Source organism: Talpa occidentalis, unplaced genomic scaffold, assembly GCF_014898055.3.
Source record: "Talpa occidentalis isolate TD23 unplaced genomic scaffold, MPIMG_talOcc4v2.1 talOcc4.9, whole genome shotgun sequence".
In the NCBI taxonomy this organism is placed as follows: domain Eukaryota; kingdom Metazoa; phylum Chordata; class Mammalia; order Eulipotyphla; family Talpidae; genus Talpa; species Talpa occidentalis.
Window position 1 is genome coordinate 92729643 of NW_023605305.1, and position 23675 is coordinate 92753317.

A 23675-nucleotide genomic window follows, 5' to 3' on the forward strand; every position below is an offset into this window, starting at 1 on the left:
TCTCTTCTAATAATTCGTAAACTTGGAGGGAGAAATTAATTTAATATGAGCTAACTGCTTACTTAAAACAAGTCAAGGGAGGGCAGGTATGGACTTGGGCAGGTCAGTCAGATCCGGGTTTGAAGCAGTCTACCATTTTCTGCTGTGTGATCTTGGTCAAATTACACAAATACCCCAAACCTCAGTTTTCTCTCAATAAAACTGAAAGGGTAATCGTGCTGGAGGAGGAAGTGACAGTTTAATGAGCCAAGATGTGTTTTGTCACTCAGTAGGGCATAGTGTGTTTTTTACCTTCTGTATATTTGTAATGATGTGTTGGAAGACAAGATGCAGCCAGATATTCCCGCTCAGAGACCACAGTGTGTGGCACCTCTCTTCCTTGCCCATTTCTCTGCCCTCCATCCTGTGGCCAGGGAAAAAAGCAAATTAAGTTGCCTTAGGTCACTGACACTCTCCCTAGGAGTAACAAATATTTCTTTCCCCACTTTCTTCCCATCAGTATTATCTGACTTGAGTTCTTTCCATCCTTAATCTTCATGGAGAGTTGTAGCAGGTGAGGAAACCCAATTCTGTTTGGATTACTTGGACATACCCAGAGCTCCTCATGCATAGGTCCATGCAGTGCATTTTCTTTTTGACATATTTGGGTTGTGGAATTAATTTTGCAAGGCATCTTTTATTTTTCTTTAGACTTTCCCCTAAAGTACCCTTTGAAGTTTTACGACTGGATAAGGAATATGATGGTTAGCAAGGCTAATGTTTACCAACTTACTAAAAGGGAAAAAGCCAACAATATGTAACCAACTACTGCATAGGAATGTCTGTAAAATTACAAGTTCTTTAATTTTGATTCCTTTATTTAGTTGTAACAGCATGTCATAGCTTGAGTTATGGAGTGGAAATGTGTTTACTGGAAATGTGTTTATTGACTTTCTGCTCAAAATAAGCAAGAGCCTTATGAAAACCATCTCTGGACTTTCTCACCTGGCTGTTTCCAACTTTCCCATCCTAAAAATATACCCTTCCCTCTAACTCGCCTCCTCTTTTAGTATTGTCCCAGCCTTTTGTTTTCTCCCCCAACCAAATTGCAAGAGGCCAGAGGCCGAAGCACAAGAGGTGGTTGTTCAACATTCCCATTTATTCCTTGCCCACGTGACCCAGACATTTTCACTGAAAGTACTTGGGCTAAAATCTCAAGTGATCTCAGCCGCCCAACCCAGCAATCCCTCTTAACTCCTTACCTTCTGGACTGGCTCGTGCTATGCTGTGCCGCTTACTGTCTGGAAGGGTTTGCTGTCTTTGCTTTCCATCCCAAATTCTCGCTAGTCCATCGATCCTTTCTTTCCTCCTCCACTGCTGAGTCCTTGTCTTCTACCTATTCCCTAATTGCTGGTGGGTCCCAGGGTTCGTTGGCCTATCTCACTCGGCGTGTTCTCCTTGAGTTAGCTCATCGTCCATATACTCATTAGTCCCAAATATGTAATTACATCCCAGATCCTTCTCTTGAGGGCCAGGTGAATGACTACTAAACATCTCTCTTTACTTAAACTTTATTAAATACTTCTAGCTGTTCAAACCGAGAGATTAGTTATTTGGAAATCGTCTGGACTAGTGTAACTTTCTCTGTTATCTCCCTCCAGTCTTTCCTTTCTCTAGTCCCACAGTCCATTCTCTGGGTAGAATTATTTTTAAAATGGAATGCAAGGGCCTCCCTGGTGGCGCAAAGGGTTAAGACGCAACCTGTGAAGCTGTCTGCAGCCACTGCAGCACTTGTTCGATCTCTGGCCAGGGAGCTACCCACATGGTGCTGCAGACCTCTCCTGATTGGCCCGCTGCTCCCCTCATCAGTGTATTTCAGCATATCTGCCTGTTCTGTTCCCCACTCTGTCACTGGTGAATCCTCTCACCTCCCACACCTCTGACCTACACCCCATTTCTTGTATGAATAAATAAATCTTTTGAAAAAATAAAATAAAATGGAATGCAGAGCTTCTTGCCCTTCTGGTTCACATCCTTGGGGGATCTTATTGTCCCTTTGTGACTTGGATCAAATAATGTACTTCCCTGGAGCAGTCCTCCTGGAAAACCCTCCTCCATCCTTTTGTGTTCTGAGAAACCACAGAGGCATACCTTGCCCTTGAATATTCTGAGATCAGGTCCATTTCCATCCTTCTGATTCTCATTAAGACTCACAGATTACTCTCTCTGCCTCTATGAAATTCCAGGCCACTTCTTGGTTTTTGAGACAGTCCCTATGAATGAATGTTCGCCCTATAACCACCTGAATAAGTCATCTCCTTAATTGTTAAGTGCATTTTGTCTCTCAGATCTTACCCTTTAATTTTTTATAGTTGTTATATCATTTTATGTTTTACATTATTCATGATATAGCTATACAGTGTATTGATTTATTAATGACAGTAAATTATATTCATGAATTATTGTTTATAATTCCTTGTTAACAAAATAATATTTATGCTTTAAGTCCTCCGTAGTTATGAAAATTCTTAAGAATTAACAATAAAATGAGTCTATCCAAATCTTCCTACTACTAGATGCTTTTATTTAAGAGACATTTCTGAGTCTGAAATGTTATGGCACCAACTACACGGCTGTAACAGAAACTCCCAAATGGAATGGCGTAAATAGCCTATTTCTTTCTTGTGTTGTAGACCAGATGTGAGCAGCCAAGGGCTGGCAGGACAGATCTGCTGTCTCACCTGTGGTTTCTAAGGTTTTGCCTGGAAAAAGGGAAAGATCAAATCAAGTAGCCTTGTATATACAGCACCTGCCACAAGGTGAACAATCACTTCTCACTTCCTATTTTTCCCCTTCAGTTATGCATATACCTTGTTGCAAATGAGACCAGGAGATGTCCTCTCTAGTGGCAGCAGGCACCCAGCTAATCTGAGTGCTGGTGGTCGCAGGCATCTGTTACCAAAACAGAGAAAGGGAGAATAGCTTCTGGAAGATGCTTTGTTGTCTTTATCACAGGAACAAAGAACTATGTTGATTAAAAAGTCAAACTGGGACAAATTCAGTGATTTTGTTGTTGTTGTTGTTGTTCCATCTAAACCAAATCTGGAAGGTTTCAACAGTTGCCATATGTAAATGATGTAATTCAACACCTCTAACTTGTTTTCCTTCCCCTTGTACAAAAATGTGCCATCCAAGGTTAAGGACCTTTTTTTTTAAGATTTATTTATGTCTACAAGAACTGGGGTACAGGGCCTCCCTGGTGGCGCAGTGGTTGGGCGCTGGGTTGTGAAGCTGCCTGCAGCATCTGTGGCGCCGGTTCGATCCCCGGCTGCTCCCCGGCCACTGGAGGAGGGTCCCGCATGGCGCGCAGACCTCTCCTGCCGCCCGCTGCTCCCCTCAGAAGTGTACTTCGGTCCTTCTGCCCGTTCTGCTCCCCGCTCTGGCTCTGGTGAATTCTCTCACCCTCCCGTGCCTCTGACTGTACCCAGTGCTTGTATAAATAAATAAATCTTTAAAAAAAAAAAAGAACTGGGGTACAGGCCAGAGGGGTGAGCGAATTCATCAGAGACAGAGTGGGGAACAGAACAGGCAGACTGACTGAAAAGCTCTTATCATCCACTAATGCATTTGTGGCTTATGTACAGACAGCTAGCAGCACGGAATTTCCTTTTACACTTTTGTGTCTTGTCACTTAATGTCCAGAACAACTTTTCATGTCATTTTATTACTATCTTCAGGACATTTTCTGGAAAGTAATGTTGATATGTTCTCTAAGTGGAATCATTCATTTCCTGCCATCTTCTCTCCTTCACTCTTAGATGTGTAAATAACCATCTATTGATGTGTTGCATAATTGGGGTCAATTTCTTCACTGAATGTGCCATGCACGCTAGTCTCGACAGCTTAAGTACATGTTTGTTGAAATACAAACCTTTTCGGCCACAATGCAGGGTGCTCCAGCCATGGGCAAGTTCAGTCCCCTACTTTGTAGAGCACAACTACTATCCTTTTGTACATATATCCTAATGTGGGGAATGCTGTTCAGTTGTTTGTGTCTATTTCAGCTTTCTAATTCTGAGCTTCATAATGGAAAATAATAATAATATGCAATGTGCTACCATGGTTAAAATTAAGTCCCATTCATAAAGTATTAAAGTCTAGAGACATCAACTACTTTGAACCAACCATAGCCATGAAATAGCTAAACTAGGATGTGTCTACAGATAATTTGCCTGAAAAAAAATCTAATCTGGTGTTTATATTTCACTTTTACATAATGGCATCCAGTGATTCTACCCCTTATGGTTTACACTTAGGGTGACAACAACTGGTTTTCCAGGAAGAGGTCTTATCCTGGTATCCCACCCTGATTAGCATTTGTCCCTCTGAAAGCTCTGCAGTTCAGAAAATGAATTTTATGTTCACTCTACTTTTTTTGCATATTGCTTGTCTCAGCTATCCATTTTCTTGACCGTCATACTCTTTGTTGTCATTTTAGATTAAGGTGGATTAGCACTGTTTACCCTAAGTCACACTGGGATGTTCTTTTTCAGAGACCATCAATGCTCCATCTTTTTCAGAATACTTAAGGTAAACTTGGGCAGGTCTTTAAACTCTGGGAGGGCAAGGACTGTGTATATCTCATTCCACTGTGTATGTATTCTCAGCATTTATATCATTACCTAGGCCAAATATTGATTGAAGTGTTACTGACAGGAACTTGATGGCTTCATGACAGCAAAGGTTGTGTGAAGTCCAGAATGGCAAGATAAGTTATCTTCAACTACAAATCCCTCATACCTAACACAGTGTATGGCATTTGAGAATGAATCAATGAATAGTTCAAGAGCCACCCTCAATCTTAAATAATTCTTTGCATTAACAGCCTCTACCTAATGATACAATCCATTAAGTCAATAGACATTGTTATAATGTGTGCATATAAAATAATTACACAAATGAGCAAATTATTTCTGGTTTCAATCTGACTACTGTTTTTGACTCCCTTGAAGAAGAAAGGAAGATAACGTCAAATCAGTCCAAAAATTGTCATACTTCTAAAAAATCTTGTCACTTTGAAAATTTAAACCATTGTTTACATTCAATATCTTATCCTTTAGTCTGGAATTCTCAATGGGAATACCAGGAATGGATAGCAGTGATTATGTTCCCCTTCCTCATTTTATCCCAGGGCATTTATAAATCTGTTTTTCTCTGTGGAGCAAAACATGAAATATTTGGGTTGTCAGAAAAGTCATGACACATTCTTGCACAGAAAACAGAAAAAAACATCATGACTTTTCCAATAACCCAATATGTTCAGAAGTACTGTTAATCTCTAGGAGTAAAATATAGCAGTTGCTTAAATAAATACATTGGCACTCAAGTGTATAGCACATTTTATATATTATTTTAGACAGTTTTTACAGTTAAATAGATGCCATATTTGATCAGAAAGCAATTACTCAACATTTTCCAAATCAAAGATCTTCACGTAATCTGCAAAGAAGAAACTCATCTAAAACAAATAACAACATATTAGCTTAGAAATTGTGTCTGTTTATAGTTTGTACCTCCCCTGTACAAAAAGATTTAGGGGGTTTTACAAACTATGGCCTGATAGAAGGTGCTTTAGTATTACAACCCCACTAATTGTTTATAAATGTTATAATTTATAATGTGATGACTGTGGTCCTCTTTGAAAACTCCACTGGTTCATTATAATTTGGGAAAGGAAAGGATTATTAATTCCATGCACGCCTTGTCAAGGACTTCCAGTTAAACATCTTATCAGACCTGTTTTTCTAAAGATCATTTGTTCTTTTCCCAAGAGGTACACAAATAAATGCTAAGTGCTTAGAAACAAGATTAGATAAATTGAATATGGATAAAACATTCCTTTGTTTAAGCAAATCCTTTGAAATAAGACTGAAGTGATATTTAGCTAAATTTACCAATTTGTCACTAATTCTAAAATAAGACTATGTTTGTATTACTTTAGAAGGTGAACCCTTTGGGGGAAACTTTCATAAATTCTAAAATGGTCTCCAGTGTTAATAAAATCCTGGCTTTTCCTCAGATCCCTCACACACACCTTCCCTAATTTTTTTCTGTATGTCTACAGACAGTTTTGAAAAGTAACTGGGATGGTAACTTTTAGTGAGGATGCCCTACTGTGTGCTCTGCATTACACCAGCTTATGTGTGTGCCTGGTCAGAGTGTGTTTTATCCCCATTTCATTGATGAGGAAAAGGAAGGCCCAAGTTTACAAAGCTGGTGGTGAGACATTATTAGTGTTGCCAGTTTACAAATGAATTGGTAAGAGGTGGAGATGGAATGAAAACTCAGGCAGGCTAATTCCTACCCACATTCTTGTCCCTCATACATCCACTTGCTAAGAATTTAAATTCTATTTTAAATTACTAGCTCAGTAAAAAGAGTCATTAAATATGTGTGCATAAATTATGTCCTTTTTTTAAAGATTGATTTATTTATGCACACAAGAGCTGGGGTACAGGCCAGAGGTGCGGGAGGTGAGAGGATTCACCAGAGACAGAGTGGGGAACAGAATAGGTGGATTGACTGAAATACACTGCTGAGGGGAGCAACGGGCGAGTCAGGAGAGGTCTGCTGCGCCATGTGGGTTGCTCCCTGGCTAGCCAGGAATCGAACTCGTGCTGCAGAGCTGTGGATTGTTTCATAGTGTGGTGCTTAACCTCTTGCGCCACCAGGGAGGCCCTATGTCCTTTCTTGATTATCTTTGTAGAGGTTTAGAGTATTGACATTGTTTTCACATTGTTCCCACTATGTCTTTGCCCACCCCTTACCGCTCCACTGCTTGGCTTTTATCTAGGAGGTAAACTAGGTTGAACACTAGCCTAAAAAAAGCTCGTAGACAGCATAAAGAATGAAGAATGAAATGATGCTGCTTTAAGGTATAATGAAATTTTTTTAAAACTAGTTTCTATTTTAATTTATTCCAGAAACAAGATTTTGTTAGCATGAGTCATCACATACTGACTATAGGATTCATTTAGTACTATACATTGACTCCCTCATAATTATATTGCAAATAATGCTGTACAGTGCTATATATTATATGCATGTGTTCTCTAAATATAGAGGTAGACAGAACGAATTTTGGTTTTAAAATTTTGCTTCTCTCACCAAATAGTGTAAAAGGTAGTTATCAATCATCTGTAAGTTGGTAACAGTAAAGTAACTTTTTCAAAATATCTAAGCTTATAGGGCCTCCCTGGTGGTGCAAGGGGTTAAGACATAACCTACAAAGCTATCCGAGTTCGATTCCCAGCCGGGGAGCTACCCACATGGCTCAGCAGACCTCTCCTGTCTCGCCCACTGGTCCCCTCAGCAGTGTATTTCAGTCAATCTGCCTGTTCTGTTCCCCACTCTGTCTCTGGTGAATTCTCTCACCCCCCACATCTCTGGCCTGTACCCCAGTTCTTATATATTGCGTGCAGATTTTATACTCAAGCATGAGAAGGCTTGTATTTCTCGTCATTCATTATGTATAATATGCCTACTTTGAAATAAAAAGAATAGAGGATCCTGGAAGGTGTGTGAGAAGGAAAGATTATGAAAAATAACTCAATGACAATCATATCATGAAAATGGATATAAGAGAACAAAGTGCATGGAACAAAGAAGCAGAGAATTAGCAGAAATCTGGGAGTCATCCTAGGGTGGCACCTTTCTTTCCTGCACCTTCCCCATATAATCCATTAAGTCTTAATGCTATTTCTTTGACCTCTTAGCTCTTAGATTCATTCATTCCACTCATTCCTGTTTCCATTCACAACTAATGTTGACTTCCATCCTTTGCCCTGGGTAGTGGAATAACTGTCATTCCAAACTCACATCTTCCTCCTTAACCTCCTTAACCTCCTTCCTCCTTAACTAGGCCGACCCTGATTTTTTTTTTTTATTCCATTAGCATTGAACTTTATTTTTTTTTATTTTATTTTTATATTCCCCATATAATTGTACCCCCTTATTTTGACCCCAATCCCTCCTTTCCTCCTGCCCCCCATAGAGTGTCTCTGGTTCATAGTTGTTTGTTGATTTTGATATTTTCTTTCTTATAATTATTCTTTTTCCTGGTCCCTTATTTAGTTTTTCTAGATTCCTGCTATGAGTGAGACCATCCGGTATTTTTCTTTTCTTTCTGGCTTATTTCGCTGAGCATGATCCCTTAAGACACAAATCTGACTTCCACCTGCCTCCCATCTCCCGCTAAAAGCAGATCAGTGACTTCCCTCTACCCTTAGTTTATGCCATCAGAAACTTCCACGTGGCTTATAGGACACTGCACCTTCTCACACCCACACCCCCTCACCGCTCACCTGTGCTCCAGGCTACTGCTGGTCTTAGTTCACAGAGGTTCTGTGCTAGAGCACCCTCTCTCTTGCCTTCTCTGCCTCTTTTTCCCCCTCTCCCTCTTTCCCTATTCCTCCCTCTCTTTTTCTCTGAATCTCCCTCCTTCTCTCTCTCTCTACTTCCTCCCTCTGCTTTTCTCTCGCTCTTTCTCCCTCTCTTCCCCTCCCCTCCTTCTCTCTCTCTTTTGCTTTCCCTCTCCTCCCTCCATTGGACCTTTGGACATTCTTGTTCAGTCTACTTTTTTTTTTTTAATTTATTTATTTATACAAGCACTGGGTACAGGTCAGAAGCGCGGGAGGGTGAGAGGATTCACCAGAGCCAGAGTGGGGAGCAGAGCAGGCGGATTGATGAAATACACTGCTAAGGGGAGCAGCAGGCAGCAGGAGAGGTCTACGCGCCATGTGGCACCCTCGCTGGCGGCCGGGGATCAAACCGGCACTGTAGAGGCTGTGGGCAGCTTTGCAGCCAGCGCTCAACCGCTGCGCCACCAGGGGAGGCTGAGGTTCAGCCTACTTCTATACTTTTTCGTCACACCTTAGTTCAATCATGATTTCCTCAAAAGATTCCCTCCTGTTCCTGTCAACTGGAGAAAACTCTATTATTTGCCCTCATAATACCATATAACCAGGGGATGATCTGGGTTTTCTGGAATCTGGAATGTTTGCAATTTAGAGACCTCTTTTTAAGAAGAACAATGTTAGATATAATACACTAGGTACAGGATCTTGTGAGGGGCCTGTGCAAGGGAGGGTCCTGAAGCCTAGTGTTCTTTTCCTGTTCAGCAGATCTGCCCCTCTGCATCTCATCTTGGTTGTCTTTCTCAGTTGACCATTATTTTTTAATTTTTTTAAAGATTTATTTATTAATGCATACAAGAACAGGGGTACAAGCCTGAGGTACAGGGGATGAGAGAATTACCAGAGACAGCAGGGAACAGAACAGGCAGATCTACTGAAATATACTGCTGAGGGGAGCAGCGGGTGAGACAGGAGGGGTCTGGTGTGCTATGTGGGTTGCTCCCTGGCCAGGGATCGAATTCATGCTGCAGTGGCTGCGGACAGCTTCATAGTGCTGTGCTTAACCCCTTGTGCCACTAGGGAGGCCCTCAGTTGAACATTTTATATATTCAGCTACATAAATATTCTCTCCTATACAGGATGCACTATGTGAGAAAAAAAAAAAAATGAGTCTGAGTTTACTCACCAAGATTTCTCCAGGGATTTGTATCACGTTAATATTTATGTATATAGCACATATTTCATGGATGAAGGGGTAACTGAGAAAGTGAATAATTAAATGGAGACTTAGAGTAAGGGCTAATGTTTATAATGCTTATGTATAATTCAACTGAATTTCTTGGACACCAAAGTAAAATGCAGGCCAGCTGGGATTCCACAGGTCTCTCTATCAGTACATCATAAAGGACAGTTTTTTTAGTACCTAGTGATAAAGATGAGTCTTTATGGAGTTTATGGAAGACACCATATTCAAGATCGTGAATAATAACCACACCTATCTTTTATGGAGTGCTTATGATGTGCAGGGCGTTTGCTCCAAACTTGGACATGGTTTTCTGATGTTTATTGACTTCCATAAACTGTCCACACACAGTTAGATACAGTGGAGCTTCTGCAGCCTCTGCCCAAACAGAAGGGTAGAAAACCCCAAGAGCAGCAGAAGGACAACCTGAGGCTCCTGCAGCTTCGCTGTCTGTGGGTCGGCTTCTTGAAAGTTCCTTCCTCCTACCCCCTTCTATCTTTCCTGGCTGTGTGCTAAAATGGTGCCCATTTGCCCCCTGCTAGAATTCCTGCTGGCTTATCACCTGCCCACTGTCAGGAACCACATCTTGAGCTTATCTGCTGGTCAGGGTGTGGCCAAACTTACCTTGTCTTTTTGTTTTCCTGTGGAATGTTTAATTATGAGCCAAACTGTAAGCAGATGGTCTGCCAGGATAAATCACCTTCAGAATAACCTCTTAAAAAGAGTTATATCGTGTTGTCCATCAGGACATTGAAGAATGCCTGTTAGAGCTGAAGATTTTGACTTTGCCATAATTAATAGTGACCTTGTATGTCACGCTAATTAATAATGGCAGTATCTGGCTCAGTAGTTCAGCCTTTCCTGAGCCTTCCCTAGACTCCTGTTGTAGGTTTGCCTGATGCTTTCTGTTAACAGAACTTTATTTAGTGTCTGCCCTGAAGCATGTGTGGGGGGACATGCAGATAAGAGAAACTCTGCTCCCTTTTGGGTAGGAATTCAGGCGGAGAGAAAAGGGAGGCAGACTGACAACTTGTTGATTCAGCAAGGGTCATGAGCAGCCATTATCGAACTTTGCATTCATTTTTCATCCTGATGACCAGGGTCTCCTACTAACCTGCCAGCTAGTCTTTTTAACTAAAAAAACTATCTACTGAAGATACATTGTATCACTCTCTCAGTATGTTTCTCTCTTACTTTTTTTTTGTAAAAAAATAATTTATTTTATTTATTTATTTATACCAGCACTGGGTACAGTCGAAGCAAGGGAGGGTGAGCGAATTCACCAGAGCCAGAGTGGGGAACAGAGCAGGCAGACTGACGAAATACACTGCTGAGGGGAGCAGGAGAGGTCTGCTTGCCATGTGGAACTCTTGCCGGCAGACGGGGATTGAACCGGCGGAACCGGCACTGCAGAGGCTGCAGGCAGCTTCGCAGCCCAGTGCTCAACCACTGCGCTACCAGGGGAGGCCCTCTCTCTTACTAACTTTGAGAAGTTTTTTGAAGTTTAATAAGATCAGCAGCAGGGCAGGGGACTCAGGTGCTTTTTAGCAAACCAGGTGTAAGGACAGGCAGGCTCATCCAGAGGAGGTACTCATGAGTGTAAGGTCAGAGGGGCTTTCTGCCCCAAAGACAATTGAAGAGAATCTAGCGAAGTTACTTAGGGTGTCAGGAGTTCCATGCTAATTCACATCCTTAGCCCAGTTTCAGCCATGTGCCAGTCATACTCTAGAGAAAATGGAGTCCTAAGAATAAACCTAAAAGGAAAATGGTCAGTTGTGGTTCTAGATGTCTGTTTTACAGATGGAAAGGAATTTAGAAATGTTAGAGAATTTAAAAATGTAAACAAAGCTTCCCTTGGAGACCTATGGCTGCTTCATAAACTGGACAAAATCAGGCTTATAAAGGTTTGACCAAATACTTCATCTGAGCTTGCTATGGTTTTCTCTGAAGCCTTATGAAAGTGTATTAGCTGCCAGATTTTTTTAAGGTCTGTTCGGAACACAGCCACTATTTTCTCTGTCTGCATCCTCCAGGCTGCTTTTGCTGTAAGGACAATTCCAATTTCGTTTTGTTTTTTGTTCCCTTTTGTATTCTCAGAACCTGTATCTAGCACACAGAGAATAGTCAGTAAAGATTTGTGAGATGAAATAGTTTTTAGTAGATGGTGTTCTGAGACCTGGAGGTACTAAAGCATTTGTGAAACTCTGCTGTCCTGAGTTTCAGGTTAGCACATGCTGGTGGTAACTTGTAGAAGAAATTCTGATGTTGTATGGATATTTTTCAGTTTAGTTAATCTGATGGTTTTCAGTTCTCAAACATGGGCCTTGACTTTTGAAATTGAGAGCTAGAAGAAAAAGCAAGAAAATTCACAACAGTGTATTAACACATTTTTGTTTTGATCTAAGGCATATTTGCCTTAGATCTACTAAAACATATTTAGAGTTAAATTATATTCCCTACGTTTGAAACAGATTTCTCTGTGAATCACAGTGCTCTAGAAGCTCCAAATAGGTACTAAAATATACTTTGTGTAAAGTTCCTTTTATATTTCACAAGTTGTGAATATTCTATATCCTCTACTTTCAGGTCTTAAATGTATTTCTAAAAAGCTTTTGCAGATGAACAAAATGGGTGGATTTTGTCCAATATAAAACCTGATTTTGGTGGGTTTTATTTAAGAAGTATTGTGTAAAATCTTAAGGGGGTTCCCTAAAATTATTTTCAGTTATTTTTGAGGTATCTAACTAAACCAAAGCAGTATTAGAAGGAAACTATTTTTAAGAATGTTATTTCTTATACTCTTAAGAGGAAGTAACACTGGTGAGTAATTTGTAGTATTATAGTAGTATATCAGCTATAGAGTATCTTGAATAATTGTAATATTCATCATTGTTAACAGTTATATAATAAGAAAACATTTGGAAAAAACAGACTCACTGCTTTATTTTACCTAAAGCATTTATTTTCTTTAACCATATAAGTTGTTGATACCCAAATTGAGTGTGTGAGGGGTGTATGTGTGTGTGCCCACATGCCTGGTGTGTATGTGTGGATGGATATGTGCGTGTTGAAGGTTGAGGAAAGGTTATTTGTAGTGGTGGTGTAGTTCATTGCCTCTTTATGAACTTTAACTTAGTCTCCTTTGACTATTTCAGTGAAGGACTTTAAAATTAGACCCTCACCTTGGGTATTCTCACATCTGTCCAGTTCGGCCAAGAAAGATGATTGGGTTTTTGTTTTGTTTTGTTTTTATTTTTATTTATTTTTTTGTTTTGTTTTGTTTTTGTTTTTTTATTTTATATTTTTATTATAGAAATAAAGAGAAAGCTGGTATCTGATTGGGGAGTATTAAATTTAGATATTAGATTGATTAAGCAAGTTATTTACTTCTTCAAACACCTCTTGTCATTAAATATCATTTCAAAACCATTTGACTTCCTGTTAATAGGAGTGTTGAATATCTTCTAGAATAAGATGGAACTAAATTTTAAAGTTTAAATTAAGAGATATTTTCTGTTTCGATGCAAGCATTTTGCTGTATGCTAATAATAGTCTCATTAATAGAATTATTCAATAGTCAGTTCCTCACCTTCACAGTGCTGATAAATGTGGCCAACAAGCATGATTTGAATCCAGTTCCCTTTGGTATCTAAGTTGTGTTCTTTCTACTATAATTTGCCACTTCCTAATATAAGTAATTCTAATTGAAATGTTTTTGAAGAATGAATAAAATTTGGCACAATTTTTATTGTTAATCATTTTTCAGTATTATCTGTTTTTTGTTTTGTTATGTTTTAAGGTTTATTTATTTATGCATACAAGAGCCGGGGTACAGGCCAGAGGTACAGGGGGTGAGAGAATTCACCAGAGACAGAGTGGGGAAGAGAACGGGCAGATCACTAAATACACTGCTCAGGGGAGCAGTGGGCGAGTCAGGAGAGGTCTGCTGCGCTATATGGGTTGCTCCCAGACTGGGGATCGAACTTGTACTGCAGAGACTGCAGACAGCTTCATAGGTTGTGTCTTAACCCCCTGCGCGACCAGGGAGGCCCCAGTATTGCTCTGTTTATAGTGCTATAGGCTCGAGCAAATTCAAGAAATTGGCCCAGTCATCTTCAGTTGAAGACTGATTAATGATTGCTCTTCTCCTTAGTCATTCTTTTCCTACATCCAGATTCAGCAATATATTTTGAGGCTTTATGACAGATCCTGAACTGGGTGTTTTCCATGTCTGACCCCTGTGTGGTAGGTATTACATTAAGATTTTATAGATATGGCTCAGAGAGCATAAACAAAATGCCAACAGTGCTTTTTATCAAGAACCAGTTCAACGTCATCATAGTAACAGCAATCATTTGAAAATGAATTGAACTTAGTTTGCAGTCTAGCATGAATATCTACAATTAGACTAAATCATGTCTACTTTCACTAGCCTATTACTGTTGAAAGGCAATTTAGGTCATAAAATAAACAAAGACTAAGGTCTAACTTCTGAATTGTACCTGTGTAATGGAGATATAATTCACATACAAATAGAGTTCGTCCCTTTAAAGTGTACAATTCAATGTTTTTTTAGTGTACTTACTGTCTGACCAACATAGCTTCTGATTTTTGAGCTCGGTTGTTGGTTATTGATTAATTAAATTATTACTGAACATACTTTCAGATAAGAAAATAGGATTATAGGTCAGAAAATAAATTCTGATTCAGTCTTTCATTTTGTTTCATCTTTATGCAAAGCCCAAAAAGCTTTCAGTTCTCACACAAAAAATTTTCTCAACCTCCATGAGAAATGCTTGCTTATAGGAATGTTAAGCTGATTTTCTTAATGTGCCATAGACAGAGAAACTTTGGAATGTGAAACCCATTTCCTTGTAATTCTATAAGTCCTTTGCAACAGAAATGTTATAAAGGAGAATCTAAATAATATATAAAATTATTGTTTACTAATGTGCTTCCTTTGGGTTACAAAAAGAAATCTCATGATAATCATTTATAGCCATTCCATGTCCTGATTCACTAAGGATATCAGACTTCAAGAAAGGAATTCAGAAAGCTAGGTACTAATGGCCTCTCTCATTGACTTGACTTTCACAGAGAAGGTCACTTGTAGATCATAATGTTTACTTAATCTTATGTGCATATGTAGTTAATATACTTATATACTCAGTATATAAAAAGCAACTTTTATTTTCAAACTGCCCCTGCATCTTTGATTCAGTTCACAGTTGAAACACCTTCTGGGAGGTAGGAAGTTTTTATCCATTTTGGATGGGTAAAATGGGATCTACAGACACATTATTTCAAGTCCCATATTTGAGGAAAGAGCTTGTCAGCAGTTAACACTGAAGGAAAGTACTAGTTTCATGCTTTGTTTTCCACCTCTTGACTTACCCACAAAATGGTATCTGTACTGGAGCATACTAAACTAATAATAGGATGGCATTGGACTTATTTATCGTTTCTGTAACACACCTCTTCTCCCAGATCTCTACACCTTTATACTTGCAACTTCTCCCCAAATGATCTTATCAACCCTGTACTCCTATGAGCATCCGCCTCCTTCCTGTATCAGCTTCAAAACCATCTCACTGTAAATTCCTCCCAACTATCAAATGCAGAAGTAAGCCTGTCCTGTGCCTCTCCTCTTCTTTGTATTAACCAGGTCAGGACGATTTTCCTACCATGTTGTAGTGGGGCACTTATTGTCTGTCATCCCCCATAACACTGGGAGCTCCTTAAGGGGAAGAATGTTGAAACATTCCTGTTTTCCCCTTCATGTTGCTCGTCCCATGGCTTTCTTAAATTCTGAGTGAATGTCACGAAAAGTTGTCTTAGGGAAGGGGATGTTGCATAATTTTATTACTCTGTCTCCTCAACGTCAAGGACAATGAGGAGTTCCCTCTTTCAACAGCTGACCCTAAACTAATAGCACAGACACTAGATGACTGAGCTAGAGAAAGATTTGGGGATGAGAGATTCTGTCAACACACTCACTTTATTACCCCCAGAGAAGTCAATTATGCTTCTTATGCTTCATGTTTTCTCATGTTGTTAGACAATAGTAATGCCTAATTCACTGGGCTATTATGAGAAGCAGTTTCTCTCATTTATAGAAAAGTAGTTTGGGAACTCTTCAGCAATGCAAACAAAGAAGTAAAGAAGAGAGTTGGTGTAATCTGGTAGAAAAACATGTGGTTTAGCCATAGATGAGATTTTAAATCCAGACTCCACCAGTTTTTTACTTCCTCAGCTTTAACTCCTATGAACCGATTTCTTTACCTATCAAGAGAAAATAATGACACTTGGGCATCTTGAGTAACGGGGAGAAGGTCAGGCAGAGTTCAGGCAATGTTCTAGCCATGTTCCATTTGCACAGGTTTAGCTGAAACAGCCGGAGCTCTGGCACAGTGTAGATTCACACCGCGGCAGCCTCTTGTCTAAGGGAGATTCCGTTCTGTGTCCTCCAGGGAAACAAACCCCTTCTCAGGGCAGGAGAGAGACAGCAAGGGGAGGCTGTCAGAAGAAGGTTATAGACTTCCCCTGGCTGTGACCCCAGCCCACCTGGGTGTGCCTGGGGTGATGGTGAGGCAAAGCTTCCGGCCAGTGTCACAGCACATTCCTAGGGCAGCTGTTTCTGCTTCAGCTTTGTTTACAACATTTCTTCTTTATTGAAGTTAAAGCATGCCTACCCCAAAAAGCACCTAGCCTAAGCATACAGATCACATTTTATAAACTGATCATGCCCATGTAACCAGATCATTTGTTCTCATTGCTGCCTGATAGTGCATTTTGTGAATATATCACACTTTATTTTCCCGTTCTTCTATTGACAGAATTTGGATAAATTCCAGCTGGAGGCTATTGGAAAAAGCACTGCTGGGAATGTTCTCATATATATCATTTGATGAGTATAAGTGTTTTTCATGAGGGTATACTTTGCAGTGAAATTGCTGGGTCATAGAATACAGATATATTCAGTTTTAGTGGCCACTACCCGAAAGTTTCCAAGTATGATCCTACCAACTCACTCTCCCACTAGCAGTAGTGAAGAGTTTCAGTAGTTCCTCTTCCTTACCAGCACTTGATATTATGTCTTTTTGATTTTAGGAATTCTGGCAGATTTTATAAAGTTCTGTAGCATTTTAGAGATGGAACCATTCCTTCATCCCCCCCAAATCTGTAACTCTGACATACCTAGTCTAGCCCTGGGTTTATGGAAGCAAGATGACAAATGACAGCTACTGTCACTATAATCGTTACTGTCACTCGCTGCCTTCTCTGATCTTAGGGAGCGTAGGATCCAGTGGACACAAGGGTGTGAGGCATAGTTTCTGCCTACCAGCAACTTTAGATCTAGTTAAAGAGACCAACATTGGAAAACCATTGTTAATACAATAGGCGCTTAGGGAAGAAGTAATGCTTGATCTGGTTTTGGAAGAATAAATGAGTTCAACAGAAAGAAAGAGGGGAAACAGACTGGAGGAAATGACAGGGACATGAAGCCCTGGGTGGGGTCTGCCGGAGTAGACAGCTGAGGCTGCTCATCCCATTCTGGTTTGGGGTGTTCAGGGTGTGTGGGGGCGGGGCTGAGCATTGGCATCAACATGAAGTGGCAGTACTCTGATGCTATGTTCTCCACACCGCCTTTTCTTTTTTTTTTTAAAGATTTATTTATTTATGCATACAAGAGCTGTGTTCCAGGCCAGAGATGTGGGGGGTGAGAAGACTCACCAGAGACAGTGGGCAACAAAACAGGCAGACTGACCAAAGCACACTACTGAGGGGAGCAGCAGGCGAGTCAGGAGAGGTCTGCTGTGCCATGTGGGCTGCTCCCTGGCCGGCTGGGGATTGAACTTGTGCTGCAGAGGCTGTAGACTGCTTCATAGTGCAGTGCTTAACCCCTTGCGCCACCAGGAAGGCCCCCGCACTGCCTTTTCATTCTTTCTTCCTCTCTGGGGAGATGATCCACCTCCTCTCTCCTGTCCTGAGAACAAGTGCTTGAAAGCCATCTTTCACAGCTGCAAAATATCATGCATTGCAAGAACCTAACGATTTCTTCGCTGTGTGGTCCTTTAGCTGTTTGTTTTTATGTTGAGGACTGGAAGAGTTTTATTTTTGCCTGGACCCAAGTTACTTTGTGGTGACAATTAAGTCTAACAAAAGGTTCTTTTACCCAATAACATATGTAGACAGCTAATGAATGTTCTTGAGGAATTTTGATGATGATGATGATGATGATCAAGAGTCCATATAGTCTTTCATTGATGGTGCATCCACTATAACATTAACTGTTTAGCAAAAGGAAGATGGATGTGGTCCCTGTCCTCACTGATAAGTGTAGTCAATTCTGCCACAGTGTTATAAGAGCTGTGAGGGTAGAGGTACAGAGTCCTGTGGACACACTGGAAAGCACCTTGCCCAGGCTAAAGATCAGGGAAGGCTTCCTTGGAAAGGTGATAGAAACCTGACAAGCCTTGTAAAGAGATGAGAAAGAAGTATTCCAGGTAGAGAAAAGAGTTTGTGGAAGAGTTGAACACAGGGGAGAATGACTGTTGGAGAAACTGAAAGAAGTTATCATCCTAGAGCATAGAATGTCTAAAAAAGAGTTTTAGCCAAAAACCAGCATCAGGGTGGAAGATGGACTAAAGGAAGTCAAGGCTCGAGGCAGAGAAACCACTCATAATTATCAGCCTGAAGAGACAAAGAGCCAACATTCTCAGTATAGTAAATCAAAATTTATGCCTCTTTCGGTCCTAACACCCAAACGCACTAATGGTGCACCTACCATCTCAAGAGCCCGGTACAGCTATTTGAAGAGTAAAGAAATATCCTGTTAAAAATTTTTTATACAAAACATTTTCTCTGTTACCCTTTTTGATAGCCTTTTAAAACCATGATTCTCAGATGTGATTATACAAAGTTGTTTGCCAAGAATAAACTCTGCAGTGTGTATCCTCCTGTCTCTACATGAATAAGAGTTCCTCTGTAACCTGTGGCTTGGTACGTATTCTGTGCATTCTAGATAGGGGACAAAAGAGCTCACATGATATGTGCTGAACTGTTTCTCATTTAGTTTGGTCCACTGTGCATTCTGGTAGCCCTGCTTCCTGCTTAAAGCTTAAAAGGAAAACACCCAACCAGCACAAAAGCAAAACACACAAATACAGGAGCTCGTAATGAAAGGGGTTCCCATGGGTATGCTCTCATCTGCGAAGATACAAATATTTCTTTCACTTCCTCCCACTTCTTTGGTGTTTTTTTTTTTGTTTGTTTGTTTTTTTAATAACAACTGGATGCCAGGTATTTCTTACTTGAGCTCTGAAGTCTGGGAATATGATTTCTAGCAACTTTTACAAAATTTGTATTTAGAGCGAGTCTTCAGTTTTGAATCTGCCTGGTTACATAAAAGATAATCCACTTAAAAATAAACCCTATAGATACAATAACTGCTGTTATATTGAGTTGATATTAAGTGTGTTTTATTAAGAAATAGTCCCCTGCTCTGTATATACTAGGAATGTTAGGAATGTGGGAGAGTTTAAAAATATAACACACACACACACGCAAAAAAAAAAAAAATATATATATATATAAAAAACATAGTCCCTGAGAGAGACCTTTCACTGGCTCGGGTCACCTGCCTTGGTAGAGAATAAAGTTCTTAATGGCCCTCATCTGCTTGATGTGGTCATCCCTGATGGTTCTATACCTGCCTGTTTCTTTGGCACTTTTCTCATTCCACAGGTTTTCCGTAGACGCTGCATTAAAGGCCAGGGTTTCAGCTACATGTATTGATAAATGCCAAGTACAGCAGTCCCCAGTTATCTGCAGTTTCACTTTCCACAGTTTTGGTTACCTGCATTCAATCGTGGTCTGGAAATCATTATATACAGTGAGATATTTTGCGAGAGACAGAGACAACACTATTGTAATTGTTCTACTTTATTATTGTTGTTAATCTCTTATTATGCCTAATTTATGAGTTGAACTTTATCATCATATATATATATACGGAAGAACATGGTATATATGGGATCCAGTACTATCTGAGATTTCAGGCATCCACTGGGGGTCTTGCAACTTATCCCCAGTGGATAAGGTGATTCTACTATATATATACTATACTAAGACTCTTCTTAAACTCTGGAGCCCTAATTTCAGCCATCCATGGGACATTTCCACAAGGTTGTACTAAGAGATTTACATTTATTACTTAAGCTTTCCAAAAACCCTTCGAGGTCTTTGTCCCCATTATATAGATAGTAAATACAAGACTTAGAGAATGACATCTTTAGTCAGTGGCAGGGATGAGCCTGGTACACAAGGTTTTCTAGAGTTTAATAGTAAACATAGACCCTTCTTTTTGGCTTGTACAATATAGAACTCATCCCACATCTCTACCCCAGAATTTCAGTTTGAATCTTAAATCAGTCCAGTCCACAACAAATGCCATTCCTGGTCTTTTATGCTCCTTTGGGGTTCAGTAAATAACAAGTCTTTCAATTCCACCTCTTAGGTAATTCTCAAATCTTTCCTCTTCCTTCTGTTCTAACCATTACAGATCTCATACATACTGTCTTTATTTCTTACCTGGATAGAGTCCTTTTTCCCCATCCATTTTTCTCTCTTGATTGGGGCGGGGGGAGAGTACTAAAACAAATAAATCACTTTCCTCTCCTGTGTTCCTCTTAGTTTATTTTCTACAGTTCCTATCCTGGATCAAAAGATAGGTCCTGGATGAGAAAACTTTAGAACAACTGCAGGGTTTTTCTCATTTAATATGTGCACTTGTATCTCTGTAATAATGTCTTTTGTTTGCTTGTTTTCTAGGAATGTTTACCCTTGCGGAAGTTGCTTCTCTCAATGACATTCAGCCAACTTACCGGATCCTGAAACCATGGTGGGACGTGTTTATGGATTACCTGGCTGTCGTTATGTTGATGGTAGCCATCTTTGCAGGAACCATGCAACTTACCAAAGATCAGGTGGTCTGCTTGCCAGTATTGCCATCTCCTGTAAATTCAAAGGCACACACGCCACCAGGAAACACCGACATTACCACCGACATCCCGAAGCTGGAAGCAGGCACTGACAGCGACCAAGCTGGGCGGACGACAAATGACATTTCCCTTAGCACATCTGCTGTGACACCTGACATACCTCTCAGAGCCACATATCCTCACACAGATTCCACAGTTCCAAGTCAGGAGACAAAGAAAGAGAAAAAAGATCCAACAGGCAGAAAAACAAACTTGGATTTTCAGCAATATGTATTTATTAATCAGATGTGTTACCATCTGGCCCTCCCCTGGTACTCCAAGTACTTTCCATACCTTGCTCTTATACATACTATTATTCTCATGGTCAGTAGCAACTTTTGGTTCAAGTATCCCAAAACGTGCTCAAAAGTGGAACATTTTGTTTCAATATTAGGAAAGTGCTTTGAATCTCCCTGGACTACGAAAGCATTATCTGAGACAGCATGTGAAGACTCGGAGGAAAATAAGCAGAGAATAACAGGTGCCCAGACTTTACCAAAGCATGTGTCTACCAGCAGCGATGAGGGGAGCCCCAGTGCTAGTACCCCGATGATCAACAAAACTGGCTTCAAATTTTCAGCAGAGAAACCCGTGATTGAAGTCCCCAGCATGACCATCCTCGATAAAAAAGACGGGGAACAGGCCAAAGCCCTATTTGAGAAAGTCAGGAAATTCCGTGCTCATGTGGAAGACAGTGACTTGATCTACAAACTCTATGTGGTCCAAACAGTTGTCAAAACAGCCAAGTTCATTTTTATTCTCTGCTACACAGCAAACTTCGTCAACTCCATCAGCTTCGAACACACTTGCACGCCCCAAGTCGAGCACCTGACTGGTTACGAGGTGTTTGAGTGTACCCACAATATGGCGTACATGCTAAAAAAGCTTCTCATCAGTTACATATCCATTATTTGTGTTTATGGTTTTATCTGCCTCTACACTCTCTTCTGGTTATTCAGGATACCTTTGAAGGAATATTCTTTTGAAAAAGTCAGAGAAGAGAGCAGTTTCAGTGACATTCCAGATGTCAAAAACGACTTTGCGTTCCTTCTACACATGGTAGACCAGTATGACCAGCTGTACTCCAAGCGCTTTGGTGTGTTCTTGTCAGAAGTCAGTGAAAATAAACTCCGGGAAATTAGTTTGAACCACGAGTGGACATTTGAAAAACTCAGGCAGCATGTGTCACGCAACGCGCAGGACAAGCAGGAGCTGCACCTGTTCATGCTCTCAGGTGTGCCTGATGCTGTCTTTGACCTCACAGATCTGGACGTGCTCAAACTTGAACTGATTCCAGAAGCTAAAATTCCTGCTAAGATTTCTCAGATGACTAATCTCCAAGAGCTTCACCTCTGCCACTGCCCTGCAAAAGTCGAACAGACTGCATTTAGCTTTCTCCGGGATCACTTGAGATGCCTTCACGTGAAGTTCACTGATGTGGCTGAAATTCCTGCCTGGGTGTATCTGCTCAAGAACCTTCGAGAGTTGTACTTGATAGGCAATTTGAACTCTGAAAACAATAAGATGATAGGACTTGAATCTCTCCGAGAGCTGCGCCACCTTAAGATTCTCCACGTGAAGAGCAATTTGACCAAAGTCCCCTCCAACATTACAGATGTGGCCCCACATCTTACGAAGTTAGTCATTCATAATGACGGCACTAAACTCTTGGTACTGAACAGCCTTAAGAAAATGATGAATGTCGCTGAGCTCGAACTCCAGAACTGTGAGCTAGAGAGAATTCCACATGCTATTTTCAGCCTCTCTAATTTACAGGAACTGGATTTAAAATCAAATAACATACGCACAATTGAGGAAATCATCAGTTTCCAGCATTTAAAACGACTGACTTGTTTGAAATTATGGCATAATAAAATCGTCACCATTCCGCCCTCCATCACCCATGTCAAAAACCTGGAGTCACTTTATTTCTCTAACAACAAGCTCGAATCCTTACCAGTGGCAGTGTTTAGTTTACAGAAACTCAGATGCTTAGATGTAAGCTACAACAACATTTCAATGATTCCAATAGAAATAGGATTACTTCAGAACCTGCAGCATCTGCATATCACTGGGAACAAAGTAGACATTCTGCCAAAACAATTGTTTAAATGCGTCAAGTTGAGGACTTTGAATCTGGGCCAAAACTGTATCACCTCCCTCCCAGACAAAATTGGTCAGCTCTCCCAGCTCACGCAGCTGGAGCTGAAGGGGAACTGCTTGGACCGCCTGCCAGCCCAGCTGGGCCAGTGTCGCCTGCTGAAGAAAAGCGGGCTTGTTGTGGAAGATCACCTTTTTGACACCCTGCCACTCGAAGTCAAAGAAGCATTGAATCAAGATATAAATGTTCCTTTTGCAAATGGGATTTAAACTTGAGCTGATCCATGCACATCCGTGCACGCGAACAACTTCCTAGATGGCGGATGCTCACGTACAAGTTATTGCAAGATAATGCATCTTAGGAGTAGATACATCTTCTAAAATAAAACACAGAGAGAGGATGCATAGAAGGCTGATAGAAGACATAACTGAATGTTCAATGTTCGTAGTGTTTTAAGTCATTCATTTCCAAATCTTTTTTTTTTCTTTGGGGAAAGGGAAGGAAAAATTATAATCACTAATCTTGGTTTCTTTTTAAATTGTTTGTAACTTGGATGCTGCCGCTACTGAATGTTTACAAATTGCTTGCCTGCTAAAGTAAATGATTAAATTGACATTTTCTTACTATACCATCTTTTTTTGCTGTGTCTTGATTTACTTTGTTTAATTGGTGCAATATGGCTATAACTGAAGACACGTCAAGTCCAATTTAGATTGCTGAAATAATGATTTCTTTCCTATTTTCTTTTAAAGCACCTCAAATAAGCACATTTTACAGCATTTGTTGCTGCTGCTTCTGAGAATTCCATTTTATAGATTTTATACTCCTGAAAGTTGTATGCAGTAAAGGCATGTAGATTGTTGAGGGGGTTTGTTTGCTTGTTTAGGGATAAATAA

At 40.3% G+C, this 23675-nt stretch overlaps 1 protein-coding gene across 2 annotated transcripts in view; it reads left to right on the forward strand.

Annotated features, from left to right (window-relative positions):
- The window catches only part of LRRC8D (leucine rich repeat containing 8 VRAC subunit D), a 117154-nt gene extending 93747 nt beyond the window's left edge, over positions 1-23407 (forward strand). For both annotated transcript variants that reach the window (XM_037500604.1, XM_037500603.2), the window contains exon 3: positions 20470-23407. In XM_037500604.1, coding sequence (XP_037356501.1) covers positions 20472-23048 — 2577 coding nt within the window. In that variant the 5' untranslated portion in view covers positions 20470-20471 and the 3' untranslated portion in view covers positions 23049-23407. The remainder of the gene's footprint in view (positions 1-20469) is intronic.
- Positions 23408-23675: the final 268 nt, after the last annotated feature.